The sequence below is a fragment of the Camponotus vicinus genome, unplaced genomic scaffold (assembly GCF_025532165.1).
Source record: "Camponotus vicinus isolate PSW18456_S1 unplaced genomic scaffold, iyCamVici1.0 SCAF_12, whole genome shotgun sequence".
NCBI classification, from domain to species: Eukaryota; Metazoa; Arthropoda; class Insecta; order Hymenoptera; family Formicidae; genus Camponotus; species Camponotus vicinus.
In genome coordinates, this window is record NW_028141948.1 from 16,693,929 (window position 1) to 16,719,274 (window position 25,346).

The 25,346-nt window shown below is 46.5% G+C and overlaps 1 protein-coding gene across 2 annotated transcripts in view; it reads left to right on the top strand.

The window, feature by feature from the left end:
* LOC145963028 (uncharacterized) overlaps positions 1-25,346 on the top strand; it is an 85,221-nt gene that overhangs the window by 3,597 nt on the left and 56,278 nt on the right. For both annotated transcript variants that reach the window (XM_083084611.1, XM_083084612.1), the window contains exons 5-6: positions 11,239-11,274; positions 11,540-11,644. In XM_083084611.1, coding sequence (XP_082940737.1) covers positions 11,239-11,274; positions 11,540-11,644 — 141 coding nt within the window. The remainder of the gene's footprint in view (positions 1-11,238; positions 11,275-11,539; positions 11,645-25,346) is intronic.

Below are 25,346 nucleotides of genomic sequence, written 5' to 3' on the forward strand. Positions count from 1 at the left end.
GACAAAACATCAACGGACGCCGAGAGATTTTGACACATTTTTTTATAACGAAAGGGAATTGTTTATTGCCGCCTGTATACAATGGATGGTCCATGATAATTATGTATTACTCGAGCGCCACAAGCCCGGTCCTGGCGGGCCGCCTTTCATATAGGACTTCGACCAGGGCGGCCGTTAATTTTTATTGCTTGTAAGCGCGGAAAGGGTTTTCGGGCCACGCGGGGAGAATCCTCTCTCGCCTCCGGACATCCTGTAATCTCCTGGGAAGCCCGTTGGTGAGAGTCGCCGGGCTTTCTTTACGGTAATTATTATGCAACGTAGCCGGGCGATTCCGCCCTTTGCATCCCTAATGACCGTTTCGTCTAACGCGGTGTCGCGTGCCGTTGGCCGACCAACACGTCGCCGCGTTTCGCGTGGTTTCCCGTCATATTTTCTACGAACGACTGATTACGCGTCATTGAATGCGCGACGGGTACGTCACGATGATTGACAGGGAAATCTACCGGGGGGATCAGAAATGCAAAGAGAGATGTTTAAACGTAAATTTTTAGACAGGTAACGTTTAAGATAATTTTCAATTAATTTTTCCAATCGCTCACAAATGTATGTAAGAATCCTCATTCACGTCACATACGCTTTGTTCTTGTTAATATTCGACAGAGAGCTCCCTCAGGTGCATTTAATCACCGAAACACAATGTATTACACTAATGTAATACGCGACTAATGCGGCCGTTTGTAGGCATTATGCTTTTCCGACAGCGGAGGCAGCTTCTTTTCTATGTAAATAGAAAAGAGCGCGGGTGGCGAAACGCGTTACCTGTCGTTCTGTGAGAATTCTCGCGGTTACCTCAGCTTTTTACCTTGTATCAAACGTTTCTCTCTCACGCGAGAATAATAATGAGATATTATAACTCCGTGTAGAAGAGATTTCGTATTTTCAAGCTTGTTTCGCCGGTCGTCGCACCGAACGTTCTCGCGAATTATCGTCACGTGTCGTGGAAGTTAAGGCTCGAGTTTATTTGGAAATGTTGGCAAAATAGAGCGGAACAAGAGCCCTTTTACGAGAGTGCCGACGTCGAAAGTGCGCCACGCTTGTACGTTCGCGTGTATATGTACGTGGATGCCGACGGCGTCTTCGTCGAGACGCCTAACAAGAAGCTCGCTTTTACTTCGGCACCTCGAGGACGCGTTCTAATTAGGATCACGCGTGTTCGCCTCTTATACGGAGGGCGAGTCTTGTCGGGCGAGTCTCGTCCCTTTTCGTGCGGCAAAGAGCGAGAACCAGAAGGGTGGGAAAGGGCGGGAGGGGGTGGAAACTCATCGTAAAGGCGCCTAACACGGCCGTGCCGAACTTGGAATTTCTGCCGTATAGTTTCGCATACATTAGGGACCTTGGATGAAACTTGGAGGGTGGTTTGCCTCTCGGCAACGAAAGGAGGCGAGGACTGAAGCGCAGCGCGTTGCTGAAGGAGGCCGCCGGAGGGTGAGGGAAGGGATCGCAGGGTGTAAACCGCACAAAGTAATCTTACAGAATGTATATGCAAAGAGGTTCAGAACGCGGTGAGGCGTAGCGAGGTGAGGCGAAGCGAGGGCACAGCTTGCATGATTCTATTCGCGACAATCTCGACAAGACACCTCCGCGGGCAAACTTACTCTCGTGCGGCTTACTTCCGAAGACTCGTCGACTCCTGATCGATGTTGATTACATTCCCTCTAATTAGCTTTTATTCGACATTTTTCATTTCTGTTTAAGATAAACTCGAAGGGCCGTAAATTTATTAATAAAATTAATATATTCGAATATATTAATATTAATGTAATCAATTAAAAAGAAAATCAGAAGAAAGAGATCGTTTTCACGCCCATATTCATTAGAGAGCACGTCTGCGAACATTTTTCGCTTCGGTTTAAATTCAAGTTTAAATTCAAAGCGTTAACATTAGATCAACGAAGGTTAATTCCAGATTATCATTTTCCGAGCGATTGCCCGCGCAGTCTCGAATTATCTTCAACGTTAAATCTAAATTGTTGCTATTTCCAAGTATATCCGAGTGTCAATCTATTCAACGAGTTTAAGCGCGCCTTATTGTTTATTCAAGAAATATTTCAGTCATTAATCAAACTAACAGCATAGAGTACTTGACAGGTGCACCTGGTCGTGATGGTTTAAGCGCGTTGTACGAGCTCTGTGAACGAGACGGAGAGAAAGAAAGAGATATATATACAGAGGAATTCATTTATTCGTTCCAAGTAGTCGGCAGATAGCACGAACCGTGATGGAAATAAAATCGTTTACATCTTGTTCCTTTAATTAGGCAAATCCACTTGGGCCAAGAGTGCCAAGTCGATAAGCGACCGTGAGATAAGCCCGTTCATTACCGTCGGAATTTATCGATGTAACCGATGAGATATATCCCTCTCCCGCAATGAATACTACTTCTTTTTTCTCTCGCGCTATCGTGCGCATAATCGCGGGAAAATCGGTGATCATTCGCGAGAGGGATAGCGCGGATAGTCTCTTACAACGTTGGAGGATTATCCAGAAGGCTAGCGAGCATTTCGCATATAATCGAGTAAATTATGGCGCAGCGCTAATATGTACAGACGCAACACCTCGTTCGACGATAATTAAATATCGCTGGTTAAATTTAATAACCGGTCAGATAATTGGAGGTTGCGCGCGATCGGTGATAATTCATCGCGTTAATAACGATGTTGAGAGATCTAACAGAAGCGGATCGTGACGTGATCCGGCAGCGACACCAATTTTCTTGGCACCAGATACGTATTATACAAATTCACGCTTAAGTTTCGTGCCGGGCGGCGCGTACCGATATAAACAAGCTTGTCTACAGGAGTAGTTAGCACCCACTGTTCCCGCGTGTAGCAGGGCGACTAGATACACCTCCAACAGGTCCGCCGACATTTATTCCGGGCCTATTACGAGTTAATCTTGAAGGCACACACAGCGCGCATTATCATTTAAATTGGTGTCGTTATGCACGCGCATTAAATTTGTTTGCTCAGCGGCTGGCTGCGACGCCTCGCCTCCGCTTCCGCCAGAATTCTTTGGGCCTTTATGTGGTAATAGGTAGGGCACACAGATACCGCTATACCGCGTAGAGGCACGCACAGAGGAGAAATGGCGAACGGTTTACAATGGATCGTGCTCGTTGCTTTCTCATAATTCCTATCGTCCATCACGTTTTCGTACCGACTCGAGCTTCTGGTCTTACGCTAATCCATCAACCGCCGCATCTTCTGGAAAAAGATTATACGGTGGATAACATGAGATTTCTTCTTTCGAGACGCTTATACCAAATCAGCCTCGTTGATTACCTTCTTCGTTCTCCAGCGTTCTCTCGGCTGAATGGCAGCATTCCGGTATTCATCCGCGGGAGTCTCATCTCCCGTAGTGACAGTCCCAGGACTATACCGAAAACTGACTCATTGTGACTGTCACGGCAACGACGGACAGGACGCCGCCCTTCCGGGTCATGGGATTCTTCTTGGTGGTCCCTCGTGGGATCGAAATTTTTGAGTTATTGTCTGGTCGTTTTTCTTCTTTGCATTTTTTCATCCCGCAGAGAGAGGTTATATAATGTTTAATAAATATAAAATTTAATATTTTTTATTTTTAATATATTTTTATTTTTAAATAAGAGAAAATTTTAATATTAGGAATTAAATAAATTCGATGAAGTAAATAATTTAGCAGCTTAATTTTTTTTTAAGAATTCACTCGTGATATATATATTTACTTTGCATACCGAAAATATCTTATCGTTTTTACATGCGAACGCAATTTGTTTAAATGCGCTTTGTTTTATCTAAATAAAATTGGATTGGAATTTTATTCCGCTTGCGCGACTCGGGATACTCCAATATTCTTTGAGTTGAGATGAATTTGCTGATCGATCCGTATCCTCCTTCGTCGCGAAGATAATCTGCCCGTTAAACGGTCATATGGGCCCTGCGAGACTAAGCTCGTACTTTATGCCGCGCGATAGTACGGTAAGCCAGGAGCGTACCTTATCAGGGATCTGACTCGCGCAGTGAGCAGCTATTTGTATTCATAAGTCTGCGGGAGGCCGGCGCTCGCTCCCTGGGCACAGTCCTGGGACCGTTCTAGGCCGCACAAGGCCCGACGGTGTTCCCTCGGGACCAGTTCCGTTCGCAGTGCGAGGACGAAGGCAGAGAGAAAGAGAGGAGGGACAATAGAGGGCCACGTCATTCAGCCGAGAGGCGCCCTTCTCCGCGGACATCTTGGCTCCGTCGACGTATATATGCACGTATATATGTATATATGCACGTTCGCCTGGTCCCGAGAGCTGTATGCGCGTTCGAGAATGTGACCAGTCATCGAGTTATTTAATTTTTCGTGGCATCCCCGCCGCGCGTGTTTGCTCAGCCCTGCTGTGAGCACAAATTACCTCGCGACCGAATCACCTCGGGCGAAATGCCCCGGGTCCGCGGCCCGTCCGCCCCCTCTTGTAACCCAGCGTCCGCTGCCATCAGCGTCGATGACGCTTCTTATCCTCCGATGATCTTCAAGACGGAAGTCTCCACAGAAAAAAGATGACACGTCTCTTTCTCCCTCTCTCTCCCTCTCTTTTTCTTTTTTCTCTGCATCTTTCGATGTGGCAGACTTCAGATTGGCCGAATTGCGCGAGTAAGACTTTTGAAAGCAATTGTAAAGATTCGATAAATATTTTTAAAATTATTAATGGGAAAATGTATCATGTATTTTGAAAGCAATACCATTATTTTTCTTGGCCAGCTTGCGATGTTTAAGAAGAACAGTTTTCTTGTCGACTAGAAGTCTCTCGTTATTTATTATTGCTGCATATCGGTTTTAATTGGCGTCACTTTTTTCGACACGGTCGTACAAGACGTTCGGAATTTATTCCTAGCAATCGCGCGACGACGTCGCTGCAACACCTGAACCCTTTACGCACAGAGGACACGGGACCAAAACGGACATGCCCGCGTTCTCTCCCCGTGGCCTAGGTGCGCATATATACGGTCAGTCCACCTCGCTATCTATATGCTAATCCATTGAGATGGTACCCGTAGATTACACCTCGGAATTAGCCCAGAGACCCGGGTATCAGGGCCGCACAGACAGGCCGGGTTGTGTATCTATACATACCTTTATCCCACCTTATACACGTAACCCCGCCGCCTCTCTCCCTGCACTTACAAGCTTGCGTACACATACACACATGCCCGTGTAAAGATCAGACACGCGTATACAGGTGTGTATACCTGGCGGAACCATCGTGGTTCGGTATAGAACCTGGATGACTCGGCGCTTCCAGTTCGTTAGCCCGTGTTAATAACGTTAAAGAGGATGCGATAAACTCGTTAGGGCACGAAACCGCGCAGGCGGCTAAGCTCGACCTTCATCGAAGTATACCGAGGACCACAATGGAGCCACGCCAACGTTGCTCGCTTCTTCGTCGAATCGAACATATTAACCGGACAGATCCTCTTTTTGGCATTTACGAAATTTCTAATATTATTGTCTAACGTTCTCACGTGAGAAAAGTGTCGATATTTTGCCTCGTTGAAGCAAATCGATTGGTTGATTTTTGAATGAATTTTTATTTTAATTTTCTCGTTAGTCTCGCGCGATAGGAAACGCAATAATATATACTCGGTGAACGTTCTCTCGACGCTATTACGCAACATCGGCGTAGATCAACACGCGTTCGTCACGCCCAGTCATTTCGTGAAACGGTTCTTTTTCGAGAAGTTAATTCTACGACGATTCTATCGCGCCAACACATCGGCTATTAAGATTTCTCCCATCCAGCAGTTCTTTATCATACTTTACGTCAACACATTGTCGACCTAGCGTTTCTCGCATTTATCATCAGACTTGTATTCTAGCATTATATTTACAATTTCGTATAAAATAAGATATTAATAATAGTACGAATGCTACAAGTTTTTTCGAGATTATATCCGAAATGTTGTACATAGTCGGAAGTATCGTACACTTAACGCACGATTATCGTTCAGAAAGCGAACGTGCCGATTATATGGCGCTTTACCGTTGAAAGCCCCTCGAAACTGTGACATTTGCCGGCGGAACAATCGCGCGGCGACAGAACCGTGTGCTCGAGTACCGCAGTAAATTTATTATCCGACGGGAATATGATCACGCGACGCGTATTTGCGGGACCGAGGTACACCGAGGAACACGGTACGTAGGTACGTACGAATATAATCCTGTCAACGAAAGGGTTGGAGGAGGAGGGGTGGGTAGGGGGAGGGCGACCGGTTGGGCGAGAGCGAGCGCGCGTTGCGGTGTCGATGCCCCGTGTTTGGCCCATCCGGACCAAATTCGACGTGTGCCACCCGCGAAAATACGAGGCCGCGGGTTATGAATCATACGCCTCCTCTCATACGCCGTTATCGCGCGAGATAATGATCGTCCGCGAACGCTAATTTCCCCGACCGTCGTGTAATCGCGCGACGCCGACTTGTCGCCGCTCGCTATGATTACGCGCGAGATTCATCCGTCGAGAATTAATTTCGCGCGAACCGATTTCGAGCCCGAGGATCGGTATAGTTAATCGCGAGTTTAGTGAAGGGTATTTTCGCGCGCATCGCTTTGCTTTATCATTTTACATCGTACCTTGCATCTCGATCGAGACAAAGTATCTCCCATCAATGTATGAAATCGCGAAGTAGATTATTTATATTTTTTCTTTGAAATTCGATTATATTTGAGTGTGTGATGGATCGATTTAAATTTTCGGACGAACGAGAGAATCGGCGAGGCGAGGGTCGGGACGTCGTGCCGGGCATCTCGTCGTCGTATTTCGACGCGATTTCATTCGGCCCGCGACCGAACCTTTGGATTATGATCCCCGACGATGGAAATGGCGTTAGGTAGGTGGGTATACCCGAGATAGGTAGGCATTATGGTGGTCGTTGGGAGGCGTCGCCGAACCGAACGCTGAATCACCCAGCGAGAGTTTTCCTGTCAGCGGCAGGACGGGCACCGCCATCCGACGAAGCCCCGTGGAATTGCCTCGCACGGCCTCGAAATGAATGCGCGAACGCCCATTAGGGGAATAAATCAGGCCAATGTTATCCGCAGGATCGCATAATCGATCTCGCGCGCTCGACTAATCCGGGGCCTAATCGTTTCACGGCGCTGCCGCGGCCAGAAAAGTTCCTCCTGATGGGAGAAAGGGGAGAAGGATCGTTGGACACGGACGAGGATTCCTCTCTGTGACCGCGATAAAGATGCGCGATGCATCTATTAATCTAGCGTCTTCTAGACGGACACTTTGAGAATTAACAAACAGAATTTAATTTTCGTCGGGGCACCTTGAGATGAAAACGCACAATTTTCTTCGCGATGTGCTTCGTTTCATTCGATATGTGAATCGCGCGAGATGTGACTTAGCAGAGACTAGGTCAATTTTGGTCCATAGTAAAATTTCTTTTGCCTACATCTCATTAAAATGGATTTAATATATTATATATAAATTATATTTACATAATATATTTAATTTTAAACATTTTACATGTTAAATATATTATAAAAATATACATATTGTATTCTTAAATAATTTTTTTTTTCTTAAAATAATATTCACACTACATGACAGCAGATATTTTCAAAATAAAAATTATTGACATTTTTGTGTAATATACATATGAAATATATTTATTTGAATTATTGCAAGAGTTTTATAAAAAGCATTTTTAAGGTATGGGTCACTCGTGATCCAACGTCTGCCGACGAAGAATTAAGCATATGATAAATCGTCACCACGATTGGCGTCTCGTCGATCAACAGTCGCATTAAATACACATCTCATTTTAATCAGGATCGATCCTCCTTGCTGGACTTTTCGGCGCTAACCAGAGGCGGTCAGGCAGGGGAGAGGGACGCGAGAAGGGGGATGAATTGTAGGGTGCGCCGAGTCGCGAAAATGTTTGGTTAGCATTTGGCTTATTGGCCGGCGAATGTTCGTGCGCTGTTAGGCGTGTATGGATGGCCCCCAGGTTATAATAAAGCTAATTCCGCGGAGCTCTCGAGGCAGCTCGTGCCGCAACATGTTTTGCCTCTCGTTCTACCACGTCTGCCTCCTCCCCCGCTCCCCCTACCTCCATCGTCTCGCCGATATATCCGCTCCCGGGGTGCACCCCGTAGTCTCTCTCTCTTTCGCGGCGAGTCGCTCGCACGCCGTTAGAGCAACCGAATATATTTATACGCCCCCTCGGAGGGCAGCGGCGCACGTCTGCTTATTAAAACGTTTCCACCCCGACGAGAAGTGCGCGTTCGCTATCCGCTTTACATCGCGTATTCCTTTTATTGTTCGAGAAAAGCGACGAGGGGAGACAGAGGTAGCAGGAGGGCGCGAGTAAGCACGTGCATGCCTGCCGAGTAGTCGAGTACCTGCCGCTGGCCACATTCGGCGGAATTAGACGCGCGAATGTGCGCGGCTTAACTGTCGGGCGAGCGTGTTTTTGAGTCGGCGCTGATGCGCCGCGAAGAGCGATAACAATGAGAGATACGGATGTAGGGGGAGGGAGAGAGGTTGGAGAAGAAGGGGGTAGGTCAGCCGGCTCGTTACCGCGGCTGCTGATGGCCCCTTTGTATCCATTTCTATGATACTTGGCTCGCTCGCTCGTGCTAGGATCACGATCCTAAGTGATTACGCGGCTTGTATGCGTCGCGTCCGTTAGCTTTTTATCCGATTATGAACGTGATACACGAGCATATCCATGCATCTATACGTATATTCGCTGTTACGGTGGAATATCCACCGTCAGATATCCGGATTATATGTATCTTCGATAGAAGAGATAATTTGCTAATATTCGGTTAACGGGCGAATTATTTCTCTTCTTTACGATAAGGTTTGCTAACGATCAATTTACTTGCAATTAATTCTCCTTTTCGCGAATCGTATCCTCGATCGTTTTACGTTGATAGAGATATTTGGGAGACGAGTAGGAGGGCGAATTAAATCTTGATTCTGACAAGTGGATCGCGATTGATTGGTTCGCGGGCTCTAACAGGTCTGTTGTGTTAATTAATTCCCGCTGATCTCAATTAAAATATTAATTACGGCGGAACAATGACTCGTCGAAAGAGGCCAGCGGCAAGGATGGAGGGGCGACTCGCCTCTTCTCGTTCATCCGCCGTTCGGTGCTGGAGAAATCGCCATCGCGATGCTATTACGATTACTCGGGTCTTATAAGCTTATCTGATAACCGCGCCATTATGGTCCATGTGCGCCGTCGCTGACTGGCCCGTTTGTCTGATCGTTCGCGGAGACCTCTCGCGCTACGGGAGGATGAGAACATTTGCATATCTCCGGGATAGCCCGGTAATAGATACGAGCGAACCAGTGTCTCTGCATTTCCCCCTCTTCATCTCGCATCTCATCGAAGATCATCGTATCTCGCGCAATCGCTTAAAAATCAATCAGCGACTCGCGTACGAATACCATATGATCGTAAACATCCGTGTTACTGTCTTCCGACCATCGAGATTGGAGATTTTTCGGGTAGAATCTTTCTCCCCGAAATCTTTTTGGCTCTTGGTAAAATGTCGACGAATTCGGTCGGGTTCTCGTTGCTTGCATAATTTTGCGACAATTTGCATATTAATCGCGAAGCATATGCGGAGAAGAATTTTTGAGAATCGGTTCTCTCTTTACACATATTCTTATATATACTTCATTAATAATCGAGGATCTCTACGTATTTCTCTACCAGGTGCTCTTATGCGAGGGAAATAAAAAGCGGCTGCATTTTTCATTATATACGGTTAATGACCAAGACAGTTGCGCGATACGAGAATGGTCGAAATTAAATATTAATTCAACAGCGTGTCTTCGTTTCCGCCAGGCAACGTAATGTCTTTTTGTCGCGAATACAATTGTTGCGTCGTTGATGAAGTATAGCCTCTCCGATGCATACGTATAACAAAGTCCGTCCTATCGGCGTGCATCTGTGCATTCGCACGCGTACAGGCGTGTTTGCGAGAGCGCACGTAGCGTGCACGAAAGCTGGGAACGCACCTCGATGCATCACCTGACGCGACGGGGGGTCAGTGACTATCATTTCGAGAAGAGATGAAATTTCCGGAAGAGATCCTCCGAAAGCTCTCGCGTGACGCGACGTGACCGTCGATTCTCCTTTCGACGTGAGCGAAGGGAGGAAGGGGAAATTGGATTAACGTCGGAATGTCGGGGCGTACTCGTCTCGCGCGTCCTTCGAAACGTGATTTCACTTAAGGACACGCGCGATGTTGTCGATGGATAGAGATATATCGTGGCCGGCTAATGATGACTCGGCCAAAGTGCGCGTCTCTCGCGCGGCCGGCCCGGTAATTTATGAAGAGTCACGATCGATTCGGGGCCGAGTGTCGATATGAGCACCTCGAACAACCGACGCGGCCGTGACGAGTGAAAATACAAACAGTTTAACAGGGATGAGTAGTCGTTTAGCGTTCCTGGGATCGGGAGAGAACCCTTTCCTCTCCTCCGCAACCGCCACCTCCGTCCTCGACGTCATCCTCTACCGCGGTATCATGCGTGTAACGTGGAACATTGCGTCGAAGATCGGTATCCGCGAGCGCGATTAAACGACGAGTTTCTCGTTAAAAAACGTTATTTGCGACTTTAAGATATCGTCGAGGATTTGGTCGAGCGAATCGTAAGCCGAGAGTACATCGCGTGTATAACACGATAAGAATTTTATCAAAAGTATCTCAAGCGTGCTTTTATGTATTCCAGTACTTTGATAATCGTGATCGAGAATCGTTCGATTTGCCGAGTGTCGAGGGAAAGAGGGAGGAACGACGTTTCCGAAATGGGACGTCTGTTCCTGGGACGGCGGGAGTTGCGTAAGTGCGTGCGGCCCAGCCAGCCAGCCTCCCAAGGTCTTGCGCCGGAGAATCAATTATTGGATCCGTATATCAATCTGATGGGCGAAGCGCGCGCGGTGGCCTCCCGCTGCGCTCACGCATTTTCTTCCCCCTTGTCGTCCCCCCTCCCCTTTCTCATTCTCTTTCTCTCTTCCTCGCAACACACACACGTTGATGTACTCTCCAGAATGCAACCAACGCCAACGCCATATACAGCGGACCGGTTTTCGCCGCCATCGGTTGCGCGCGCGATCGTCCGCGTGACGTAGCGCGTAATGTTGATTTTTCGACGGATCTCAGCTCTAACCCCTCTCTCTCTTTTCTCCGCAGGGCGCCGACGAGGATGACAGCGCTTCCGTTGCCTCGGTAAGTTCATCACCCACCGCAGATCGCGATTATTGCGCGCGCCAATCCGATGAGAGAGCTGTACGGGGCATAATTCCCTCTCCGCGGTCGGACGTGCACCTTGATGAATGCACGCCAGGATCATGGCCGGGGATCTTAATTAAAATTCGCCCGCTCTCGATCGGACGGGCCTCGCTCGATCTTCAGCGCGTTGCCGATCGATCCTTCGTCGATCGACCTCTCGCGCCATTAATCGCTAATAATCGCGATCGATGTTTCCTCAAAGCAACTGGATGGAAAATCGCGGGAGTGGCTGGTCAGGGCGGCGCAGGGGGACTACCAGGCGCTGGCGAAACTCGCAGCCGAGGAACCTCGTCTCACCAGACTCAAGGTAAGAGTCTACTCTATCATTTCGCTCTGACCCGATCGTAAATCATTTCGCGAGCATTCACGTGGAACTCTAAGACGAGCGATAACGCGAAACATTTTTCAACTAGAATATCGAAAACTCGCATCGCTTCGCTTTTAATTGCGATGTACAAATCATCTCCCTCACCTCTTTAGATGATGACGAAAATATTTTTAGCTATAACTTTAACATCTAGATAAAAGAAAAAACACCGCAATCTCGCCTAGAAGGAATGTATATGATTCGTAACACACGCGTGCAAGAATTTCCTAGATTTTCGCGACATTTATCGATTTTTTATCGTTTACGTACGCACGCGCAATGGATCTCATTGAATTACGGCTACGCCACTTTGGGTGATAATGACAAAGGTAGCGGGCGCGAGGTTCGGAAATATATAATTACGGTGTGTGGCTTACCGTAAGGCCTGGGGATCAGGCCGTTATTACACGCACGGCAGAACTTAACACCTGCGGCGTTGTAAATTCGCCGTTTTCGCGCGCCGCCATTGACAGGTCAATAAATCTAAGAGCCCCCGTGGCAATCAGGCAGCCGTTGTATACCACGCTAGCGATATGTGGAGCGGATCAGGAGTGGCGGATGGTAGCGGACGGGTTAAAGGGCCATTCACACCACTTGTATCGATTATAAATCTCCGTCTGTCAAGCGTTCCACGAAGCTGTTCCTTCAACGACGCCCCCCGTGGAGCGTTAAAGTTAAGATGATGTAAAAATGTCAAATATTTCATTACATTCTGCGTTACGTAACTACTGATTATATAAAAATGTAATTTAAACGTAAATGAAGTAACAAGAGATTATACTCTCAAGATTAATTAATTAAATGTTATGGAATTTTGCTGATCTTAATAATTTTATAATCAAAGTACGCTGCTCGTTAAATACGTCTCTTCTCTTATCATCGTTTTTCCTATCTGAGGCAACCTTAACTTGCGCGCGAACGTTGAGCGAGAAAGAGGAAGGGGCGGACGAGAGGGTGAAGTGATCAAAAGGTGGGGACGTTGCACGGTGGTTGGAGATGGTCGGCGAAAGGGGTAGGAGAGGCAGCTCGACCGCATAGGGGCTGCGTGCTGAATTCATTCCGCTGGACAAGGCTGCCCCACACCCACCACCGGCCGGGCCACGTCGGCCTCATCCCTTGGGATAAATTGGCCGAACCCGCGTGTTTGCGGATAACATCGCCGCGATATACGTTCGCCTATATACGTCCGTAGCGAACCCAAATCGTCCGCGGTCCTTTTTGCGACGTGTCTCGGACTCGCGGAAATTGGCAACGAACCGCTCTGTCGTTGTTTGTTTTTCTGTCTTTTTTTTCATTCGCGCCATATCTCTTCCGCAAAACACACGCATAAACCAGGCGAATAAACCAATTTACGATACTTGAAAAGCGAAAAAATAAAACTCGAGCGTCGATAATTTTTCGTTTCGGAACAAATGAACATAAAGTGTTTGCCAAATTATCGCGTTGGTCTCGTAAATTTTTATCCACCGTATCATATATCTATATATCACGTATCGAATAGATATGACAAGAACGGTTGTTCCTGCGCGCGCCGAGTCTTGGTACACGTAGACATATAATAATCTATCATCGATGAATATGCAACAGAGTTTGGACCGGAGAGGGTGTGACTCGATAGGGTGCTGGAGAGCTGGGTGAAGTAAGCGACACGGGGTGCCGGGGGGAAGAAAGGGGAGAGAGTCGAGAGGGAACGGGATCGTCAGTAGGCATGCCAATTACTCTCCCGGTAATTAAATCAACACCGGAGCTAATCAACGTTACCCCCGGCGTGTCTCTATCCCTCTTCGTCGGAATAAATAAATCGGACTATTATTCGATATTCGACTAATTAGACATTGCTGGCGAGGATTTTGTTGCGAGTAAATCAGTCAAACATTTGATTCTAGTCTCTGAAGAGAAAATTTAAATGCGAGCTTGTAGAATGTAAGAGAATTTAACTTTAGATTCTTTATATTTTTTTTCGGATAAAGAAAATAGCAAAATAATTGAACATTTTTATTCGACGCGTTACATCTTTTCTTATTGTCTGCTACAATCGCGACGTGTATTTTCACCTTCCTTTGTCATTTATTGTCTACGAGCCCGTATTAGCGGTCCGTTCACACACGCGCGATTCTCAAACATCGCGGACGGCCATTGTATTCTGTGGGTCAGGTGTACACCGTCGTCATCGTCGTCGCACTATACTTGCCCATTATGCTTTATTAACGGACGTGTCCGGCATCGCGATAGATTCGCTTCTGTGAGTCGCGCGTGCCTTCCTCGGAAATGCAAGACCGGTGCATTGTCGGTTTGACGTGACGCGCGGCTGTTCGATCGGGGAGCCCTATTATATTTATTTCCACGAACCCGCTTCTATGGCACTTTGACAGCTGCAACTGTCGCCGATCGCCGTGGACTTTGTTTATCTCGTAGCCCGCATCTTTCTCGTTTCCCATTTCTTAGAAACTCGATCGATTAATTATTAAAATCGATCTCAAAGCGTTAAGCGATTCGCTCGAGCTACGAGCGAGATTGAAAAAATTCCAGTTTAAACGAGCGATGATAGATATTTATAAAACGTAACGAATTATTAATAGCATTATTCGCGGAGGACAACACTGTAATAATTGAGTTCTGCGTCGTTCACGAATAAAAGCTGTTAGCGAGGATCGCCCGGGCAATATTATATAGCGACCGGTATTTGCGGGTTTGGCCTCCGTGTATTTATCTCGTGGTATCTCCCGGTTTAATAACGCCAGGCAATCAGGAGGTATACCCCGTTCGTTCCGTTGGTGCATTCGTAAGGGTCTCTCTCGCGGTCGGCTCTCGCTCGCCCTCTCTCGATGCCGATAAATAATAACCATTTGTATTGGATTCTAATTACTCGCTCTAAGCAAACAAATAAACGGCCGGAGATGAGAGAGTGCCGTGAGAGGAGGAGGAGGAGGTGAGCTTAATGTTATGGTGTGGCCGCGGGCTGATTTAAGGAGTGCGGGACCGCCCACCTCGAAGATGTATCTCGAAGCCGAGTATCGGTCCACCTGTTATGAGCGTTTCAACGCCACCGTGCATCTTTCTCCCCTTCTTTCACCCGGTAACGCTGTTTCCTTTCGCCACTGTCGGTCGCTGCCGCTCGGGAAAAATTTCGATGCCGCACGAACCGTCCTTGTCGAGCGACACCGAGAATGATCCGGCACGAACGACTGGAAATAATAATTCGCGCGCGAGCACCTTTTATTTGCGGCCGATAAATTACGAATATCGCCCTAAGGACTGCTCTTTAAGTGGCGCGTATCCTTCCGTCTGGCGAACGTGGGAAGGAATTCGCTTTCAGAGACGACTCTCCAAAGAGGCGATCCTTTCTCGCGATGACGGCCATGATCGATAAGAGGCAGCGCGCGAGAGGAGAAACGCGTTTTCGCTTAAAAGGTCCTCAAAAAAGGCCGACGGTAGTTCGTTACCGGTGGGCTATTAGCGGGCGTAACGCACGTCGTAGGAGCGTCGAAGGACTAAGTAAACCCAGGCTAACAAGGAGGCGTATCCAACGGACACGAATGATCTACCGATCCAAAGTTGGCATTATTCCGCTCTCTCTCTTACCCTCCCCTAGCGTTGGTCTCCTCTCTCTCCTTCTCTCGTTTGACTCCGCGTTGTCCCCTTTCTCTTTTTCCTTCATGTATATATCCACGAATCCTACCTCTACCTATAGGCGAATTTATCTACCTGTGCGCCTCCTACCTACGCCCCCGAATATTAACACTCTGATTTATGCGCGTAATTATCTCTAGTTATTTTCTTAGTACGACCCCGGTACCTCTCGGCGTAGCTTGTCTTCGTAGCTGCCGGTGCTGCTGATGCACAACAAATTAACCGTTCCTTCTTCCGCCTCCTCGCGTTTCGCGATCCTCTCTTCCCCGACACCGTTCATTCTACCTAAGCGTATTTATAGGGACCTCGTTTAATTTTGTAATTGCATTCTTATTATGTATTTCTCCACGAACGGACGCTCGGTCGGAGGGGACGAGAAGGCGAGATGGTTGCGCCTCGGATTCGACTCGCGGAGATCATTTATTCTCGCGGCGCGACTCACCAAACGACCTGTCCCGCTTCTCTATGGGCCGTGTGTGTGCTTTGAAGTATAGAATATACACGGCTGAGATATATTCCCGTTCGCTTGTTTAATGGTTACTATTAAATTTATCTTGCGCGCGTCAAAGATGGCTTTACGATGATTAACAATCATTAGACGATACCGAGGCATTTACCTCCGACGAGATCTCCCATCGCGAATATATCTCGGACTTGTCGGGTGGCGAAATATTGAAACGTGTTCTTTTCGAAGTTAGGTATCTTTAATACGCGACAAATCAAAGTTTACGATTCTGATAATTGAATCTTGTTTGAATCATATTGCGTGCAACTGCAGGAAACAACTGCAATTCTCTTGATCCACTCGCAGGTAAAAAAATCGAACCTACCCGAGATACGTATATTTTAGCTGCGAGTAGATTTTATGGGACGCTGTCAAAGGTGTCGGGAATCAGGGCGCCAGGGCGTCGTCATCTCGACATGGGATCATCTTGCGTGGCGTTAATACCCTTTTTATGAGTCTCCATTCCTCGGTGGTTCTTCTTTCGACCAGGATCCCCTTTAGAGTTTCATTTTTCGCCCCATTGTACAGATCGGCCGATTTGTTAGTTGGCTATTCGGAAACGACTCGGTCGGATTTTTGTGGCCGTTTCTCTCTCTCGAAAAAAAGAAAATCTCAAAGCACATGAACCACAACATTATCGATGACGTAACGATCTTTTTTATTCCGAAAATTTCCAACAAAATTTATCGAAATATATTTGATATATTCATCTTTCTTCTTGAAATCATTTCATGTAACTCTTTTCATATCTACGAAAATAACTCGCTGAGATATGTCGCGCCATAATTGGTTTTAGCTGTCACCGATTATAATAAGATGCGATACAAGATTCTTTCATCATCGCTAGTCGCTATCACGGATAAGAGATGCCGTAAACTCGTTTTCGCCGATGGATTAGCGGATTGATATACCCGCTCGATATTAATATCGCTCGTTCCACCGATAAAGACACGATCGCATGATCGCGCGGGATCATCCGCGTTCTAGCAAACCGGTGCGGGATCGGTAATCAAGGTGCAAAGCGCTGTATATAAGCCGACACGCGATAACCGAGTCTAATTTAAATATTTCTCGAATAATCCTGGCGCCTTTCCCCGTTCGTCTCGCGCGAATAATGTCTGGTATACATCGTGACAGGAATGTCCCGTACCACGTGATTAATGTCGTAGTACAGGTGTACCGATACATTGTAACGCGTACACCCGTGTCGGGGATACCCGGCACGCACACGGCAGGCTCTGCGATCCGCGCATAATTTTACCGCGCCTTGAGCGAGGTTCCGAGAAATTATGCGCGTAATAACGAGGAACGACGAATAACGTCGGCCTCGACGATATCTACCCGCGAAATCGTTCGTGACGTGCGCTCGTCGATCGTGCACTCCCAGTGCAGCCCGGCACGTCCAGGGGGAAGACGAGGAGGAGGAGGAGAGGAAAAGGACAGGGGCACGCAGGGCGTTCACACCGCGCGGGGGGATATATATACCTTACGCTCTTCTTTTGCCCTTTCTATATATCCGTCACTCTCCTTGGCGCATCGAGTCTCTCCCTTCCCTCCTCCCGTGCCCCTGTTGTCCTGCTTGTTCGCGCTGCGCGCCGCTAATTAGCTTCAAGACCGATGACTATCTGTCCAGCCGCATGTCCTTAAAGTGGCGAGCCCAAACATCCGGTACGCCTTTTCCGTTCGGAATTCGAGTCCTTCCACGGATTCGTGACAGCGATGACGATGACGACAATGTGACGCTCGCCTGCGCTTCTTCTCGGCTTTGTTACTAAAAAAAGTACGCGTTTACTTTATAGTCGTTGACATCGTTTATCTCGACGAGTTGTGGAACCCTTGATTGAACGATGAGTATTTTTTTTCCTTGTTTGCTTTTCCATATGCTTCGTATCGTCTCTCATTAGGAATGTTTTTATATCTCGGGATCGTAGATATTCGAGAAGAGAGAGAAAAAAAGGAGATGCTTATCTGTCGTTATTACGTATGTCTGCGGTATCGTTTTATGAAAGTCTGTGCGAACAGGTGTAATCTAATAAACATAAACTCTTTAGTTACATTACAGTACAAAGAATATCTATCTGATACACGCGACGGTGTAATGACATAGGTTTAATGCAGCGTGTATGATTAATGGCGTGCTATATATGAGTAGCATACATTTAAAGGATATATATACGTATAATTAAGCAGCATTTATACGTGTAAGCATTTTATCGCTACATACATCGCAGGTGCATCGCGAGAGTGCGAATCGCGCTCCGACTTTGATTCCATTACGGGTCCGTATATCATCGCCGACGCGTAGTAGCGATCAAAACGTGGAATCATTAGCCGTCGGGATTCACCGCTGGCGTCTCATTGAATTTGGAATCTTGCCTAGAATTAATCTGCATGAAATCGCCGGGACGATATGGCGGCGCCCGCGCCACTTTCGAATCGACCGCGTCTCCTACGCGAGAGATGGAAGAGATCGCGTACGATGCACGTCGTATAGTACACGCATACCTGCGCAAACACAGACGCACCATCGTCGTGCAATTAGTAAGCGGAGCTCATTATGGAGATTCTTCGCGTAACTAAATACTTAATACAGGTCTCGCTGTCTCTCTCTCCCTTTCTCTCTCTCTCTTCCCGCTTTGAATTCGTAAAGAGTCGTGGCGTTGCTAGAGGCAGACAACCCGCATATAATGACAGTCGCTAAATGTGAGGAGCCCCTGGCGTTCCTATAAACGCAATAGCTGACGCATACACATGCACGCGTGCGCGCGTGCTTCCCTGTACGAGAACCTGCTCTAAACGCATTGGACGGATCGCGTGTCGATCTACGCCGAGATATTTGTTACTTTACAGTTGTATCACGTTTTGCGCGGGGAAACAAAGCCATTGTTTGTAGTTCGTACATGCTACGCCTGTCTGAGTCGACCGGCCACGTCGCAAACCGCGTCGTTTATAGCGATCGAGGATGCGGAGCGCCCTGTCGAAATCCCCGTCGATCTCTTCTTCCGATCTTCTTGTCCTGTCCATCTTCGTTTAGCTCGCGATGATGGAAAGCGTGTTGGAAATATTTTCCGAGACCTCGAGCAACATATTTTATCATCAAAGTTGCGAATTTAGCTTTTCTCGTGAGCCAAATAAAGCTTCTCTTGATGCCTGTACCCCAAATTTTCAGGAATCAAGTCCGCAGAGTACAAGTCGCAAACTTGTGGAACTTGTTTACATCTTCCTACGCGTTTGGTTATTTTTTTTCTTCTTTTATCGTATCTTTTTTTACCGTATATGCGGCGGGTCGCATTCTGCGCTTCGTCGACGTGTGCGGAGGAGTAGTGGTGACGGCAGCATCTGATGAATTTGTGAGACGTCGTTGATATTTCAGTGTCAGGGTCGGCGGTTTTTGTCATTTGTAGCGGCGAGCTTCGAAACGCCGCTGCGTCGCCAAGTTAAATCGAGTTTAGACTCTAATTACACAAAGACGCCATTTCTGAGCAAGCCGTCGTATTCTGGGTGTTCCACACAATTTCCCTCGAAGAACGTATAAATATTAGCCGGAGGTAAACTCGAACAAATTTTTCATTGATGAATCTTGAATTATAAGAAATTAAACGCTTGTAATGTTTTCAATCTGAGAATTGCAAGAAAGAATAAAACGAGATTTCCTTATCAGTATTTTTAATTTTGATGAAATACTTTGCTAGAATAGAAATTTAATTTGATATTTTGTTAGTGTGTCTAATACTTGCGAAAGGTGAGAAGATTTATTCGAAGAGGGTGAAAAACATTCGTGCAAAATATTTTGATGTCGATAGAAAATATTTGTAATATTATAATATAATTAAAATTATGTATCTAAAATATTTTATATATATGTATATAAAAAACGAGAGCACATGAGCTGCGCGTATCGTGTCACGCTGCACAGATAAGGATCTAGGTTTCGTTTTAATGCGACTACGAATGCTTGTTAACGACCACGGCTCATGGGTCCGTCGCCTCGGCTATTATATTCACATGTACACGTACACACGAATACACACGTGTTGGTCATTCGCACCAAGTCGACAGCTTCGCGAACTGACTCCTCCTACACAGACCGGACATTTCCTTCGGCATCGCTGTTATGAAAGCGAACCCTCGAATTTAAACGGCACCCTCTTAATCTTCTCTCGTTTGTTTCCTCTTCTACCTGCGTTATCTTTCAATCTGGCGTTAACGACGCCGTTGGCGCGTCGATTGTCGTCCGATCCGCTTGATATTCTACGAGTGAATAAATAGGTCTATTTTGCTCGCAAAATCCCTTCCTTCCGTCTTGAGATTCTTAAAATTTTAATTATTCTATATAATTATTTTAATAATTATATACTTTTAATAATTAGTTCTTCATATCTCTCTATCAATTCTCATGATATAATTGAGAATAAAATATAATACTCTATTGTGCTACAACACATTTCGCTTTAATAAAAACAACAGAAACATAAGAAATATTAATTAATCTCTAGTTCTAATTGCCTTGACATATACTCTACCTTGAAGAGACCAGGAGCAAATAGTCTGCTCACGTTTGTCTCTGTCTCTCTCTCTCTCTTGCTCTCGAAGATACAGAAAAACGCGACCTAAGCGAGGGCTTGGCGAAGATTAGCCGATCGCTATCGGCTCGGTTGTCTTACCTTAACGAGCTGGCTACAGCCCCGGTCTTGTCCCGAACCATTTCTCCCGTTTTGCTCCGACCCGACTCGCCCTCTTCCGCTTCTCGGGCTTTCGAGGGAGAGACTAGATCGCGCAGGTACGTACATACGCACAGTATTTCACGTTGTGGAACCGCTAGATATGAATAATGAATCCGCTCTCCTTTTTGCGTCGTTACGAGCGGATTTACGTCTCGAGGGTCGAAAACGCGGCGACGCCGTCGTAAATCTTGCGGTGAAACTTGTCGGCTTGTTAATTTGTAAGTGACGTCAAACATAGCAACCACCGTAGAAGTGTTACAACTAGAAGAAGAAAATTATTATATTCAGTACGCGAACGTGTCATTCCAGAAATTAATTATAAATCATCTTTAAAAATGATTTATGTTTCTAGTGCCTGAGATGTGAACTATAATTTTCGACTCACACATCTGTATATATAGATAGATTATTATTTAGAAACTGTTGATTCGATTGATTTTTTTCCTTGAAATCTCTTTTCCGAAAGATTGCGTTGCATCTTCATGATTTGTAGTTGAAACACAAAAGCATAATCATTTTCATTTTTCAAAGCCACATACATTTACATTTAAATACAGACGGCGGACACTTTTGCTTCCGGTAAATCACTCTACATATAAAAATATACGCCGGCGTTAATGAGGGAGAATTTTCAAAGCTGCCTGAAAAAAAAAAAATTCCATGCTGCGTGCAACAGTTCCTGCGGGAAATTTAGCGCTAATATTTTTTCGCTTTACGGACACATTAGAGTTAAAACACTCGAAATATATAGCTCTGTACTGACTTTTGGGAAATTTATTGGTCCTTTCCTGTTCTCGGATTGCGCGGCGAAACGCAGACCTGGCGCCACTCGGGAACCCGCACACGGTCGTCGTTAAACGTTCGTTAAGACGAGATCGTATCGCTCTTTCTGGACCTTTCTGGACCGCGCACGTTTCTCTCTCTCTCTTTCTCTCTCTCTTCCTTTCGATTCCAAACAAAATTTTCTCATCGATTTACGCAAAATGTCGACGCGGGCGCCTTTACGTTTGGAAAAATATAGCTCTTAGGCCGGTATTCATAGTCCGTTCTTATATTTAAGATCGTCTTAAGTTCATCTTTAGATATTGTATGTATCATTTCATTGGCTATGGATTATCTGAAGATGAACTAAAGACGATCTTAAATATAAGACCGGACTATGAATACCGGCCTTATTCGCCAGAAGAAAAGTCTTCTGTTTTTTTTTCTCCTCCGAGAAAATTTCCACACACACACAATCTACTTTCTTGCTATAAATTTTCTTATTTTGTATTTCGCATCTGTGATGCATGTAATGGTTTGTATATCTACGTATGTGGATTTGTTCGATAACGTTTAAGAAAAGTCGAAATGTACATCTCGGGGGATAGATAAATAGTGATTAATTAATACAGTTGCGTTATACGAATTCCACCGCTTGTGGTCACGAGGGAGAAAGGGAGGCCATTGCGATGCGCGAGGTCGTTACTTCCCGTAACGAATTGTTCATTTAATTTTGCTGAACATTTTCGGCGCCGCGGTGGGGCTCGCGCTTGTAACCCCCGGACAGGCGCCGTTCCAATAAATCGAGAATGAAGCGGAAGGGGGGAATAGGGGGAAAAAATGCATTCGACTTTTCTTTCGTGAGGGAAACATTATTCGGTATATGAAAACGGGAAAGGAACGAGCATTTTCGGTCAAGTGGGTTACAGTTTTATGCGCTTTTTTTAGATGTTATCTGGTTTTCAAACTTTTTACGAGGGCGCATAGACACAAGCGTGATATAAATCAGAGAAAAAAAAAGGATAATATAGAAGAGGAAACAAAGGACGCGACGTTTATTACGTTCGGTTCAGCAATTTTACGAAAGCAATTGTATGAAAGTCTACAGCGACGAATACACAGCGGTATTTTGCAATTTTCATTTATAGCGCGAGAATAAGGTACTTTTAATTGCAACGGAAATGCTTCCGGAGATGGGGCGTGCTAAAATATTTGTAATGGAACTTTCGCGTCGAAATTAATCGAAGGCCTTCGTTCTTCATCGGGGCGCGAATGGCCCCGCTTTTAAATCTAAATCGATCAGTCTGCGCGCGAATATTTTCCATCGGAAATATTTTAACGAGAGCAATGTCGGGCCTGGAATTATATCTGTTTACCGGGATGCCTCTCTATTGGATTTTCGCGGTAGAGAGTTACGAAAAATATCAATTAAACATAAAAGCGCCGGGTCGTGTCATCCGATAATGGTGGAGATCGGTTGCCCCCGGGGCGTGGAGTAATTGGGATGAAGGCGGGGGTGCGCGGAAGGGGAAGGGGGCAGAAAGGGATTTCGGAGAAAACAATACTGCAAATAATACAAAGCAAATTGCAGGCGCGACTTATCGTATCTACTACCGTAGCGGGTAATTGGCGCGCGTGTCGAGCATCGAGCTTCTATGCAATTTTGAATCGATCGCGATATTTATCCTCCCCGCGTATAATGACGGCTTGCGATTTATTAGAGCTATACATTGACGATACATCCGCGAGTTGCGATTAAACCCGCACCGAGGAGGAGAAAAAAAGCGTTCCGGGAGTTTCGCGAATGTAAAAATAATCGTCTCTCGATCGGCCACTCGAAGCGAACTCTTGCAATTTTCTCGGGACAGTTTGATGGAAAACGCAATATGTACGCTGTTGAGCGATATGCAAATCCACGAGATACGCGAGTCTGTCAGCGTGTCGTTATTCACACCTATGATCTCTCGTTGATAAACACGAGCGAGTTTTACGAAGATGCGAGATGTTGGCGAGCAAATATATAACTTTCCTTCCGTAAACTCCTCAATCACTTTGACGCTCGCGAACCCTCTCGTTCATTTGTCCGGCCGTTGATTCGTTCACCCTCGGGGAGGTTTCACGGATTCAAAGACGCGCGCGGTCTTGGGGAGGAGAAGGACGGGTCGGAGGAGGAGCGCAGTTGGAACCGAACGGTTCTCCGGTCCGTGATTCCAGCAGGTTCATTAGCGCTCCTGTCCTTTGATTAATGGCCGCCCGAGGATATCATTTGCCACCGGTCTTCTTACAGATCATTTCGCCGTCACCTATCTAGATGGTCGTTAAGATGATCCTCCTACGAAAGGCCCGAGCACCTACCGAAGCCCGAGACACAAGCCGCGTATGAAATCGCGCCCGTCATGACGTTTCTCATTACGGGTTCGCGCCGAGTTATCACCTGGCGCGCGTCGCCGTCGACGCTTGTCATCGCGTTACTATCTTTCGACTCGCGATTTTAATATCGGTACGCCTCGAGCGGTCGTTATTAATTTCGTGGGAGTGTCCCGCGTAATGGTGTAATTTAACATTTCGCATCGTATCGATATAATTCTGTCGAAGACGAATACTCTTCCAGCTGAAAATCCCCTGATTTATGAAGGAAGAAAGATTGCGTGCGAAAGATTGAACGGGCGAATTTGAATATTCGCGATAACATGAAACTCTCTCGATATAATCTTCATTCATTAACTTGAGATTAAATAAGAAATTTTTTTTAACGAATATTTAACTTTTCATTGAATGTTTATCTCTTTCTATTCGTTTTTTTTTTCTGTCTTGTCGTTGAGATGTAATCGCAAAGTTTTCTCCGCTGGCAAGTGACAACTTTGTAGCGGGAAATGTTCCTTTCGCTGACACCGGCTGTGAGACGCATTTCTTTAGAAAGTTATCGATTATTCTTTGCGGCTCGCGGAATTATTCATGAGATCTCGCGAGCTCTGAGAGGTTTCCGTCTGCATCTTCCGGCAGAAAGAGCAGTCGATATGAAATGCGGTTGTCAATAGGATAATCGCATCGCGACGCGTCACGCGGAAACAGTTTTTTTTTGGTCTCCGTGAATCTTTCCGCCGTCTGTTCGGACGACGAACGAGGTTAATTCATTCATCCGGTGAGACAATGCCGGATCGGTTACACCGTCGTGACTCGGCCGTTTATTAATGATCTCCCCCGTCGGGAGATGTTATTTCACTAATGGCCCTCTTGGATTCCGGTTCTCTCAGGGTCGGCTCTCCGGATTCCATTCGTTTTACGTTCAAATACAATCCAAGACGTACGGGTGTCGCGATATCATGCGATCTTAAAGCACCGATAGCGCTCTCCGATATTAATTTCACAAGTCAGTTACAGAGACAATAGAGGCGACACCCCGAGTTCTCCCATCGATTGTAATTCTCGAGAAGGCCGACTCTGGCGAGGCTCGCGTCGCGGGCGCAAAGTCGCGACGACGACGCTGCCGACCTGGAATAGGGATGCGAGAGGAGGGCGATGGAAAAGGATAAAGAGAAAAGAATGGCGCCCACGCGTTATGCTAACACTCGCGCCGCCGACACGGGCTGGGTGGTCCCGTCCCGCTCTCCACCTACTCACCCTTCGGCTCCCCTCGCGCCTTCGTTGTCTGGTTGAGCATACAAATACGGCTAATTTCATCGATCGGGGAGCCCGAATGATCCTAACGACCAATAATCGGCCGACGTCTCAAAGGCACGGCCCGTCCTGGGGCTGTCCAAATATCGCGCGCGTGATTTCTTTTTTTTTGTTAACGCTCTTTAAACTTTGTAATCCGCCTCCTTCTCTCCCGAAGAGGGGAGCGCTCGTCGCGAAGGGCCGTTTTTTCGGATCCCGACCGGATGTGGCTCGAAGTAAGCGCATTATGCGGACATTTGTTTGCTAATCTGCGACTGCTGCTTTAATCCCGTTCGCTTTTGTCGTCGACGCAAACAAGAGTAGAATCAGCGAAGACGAAAGATTATCATCTGGATGATTATCA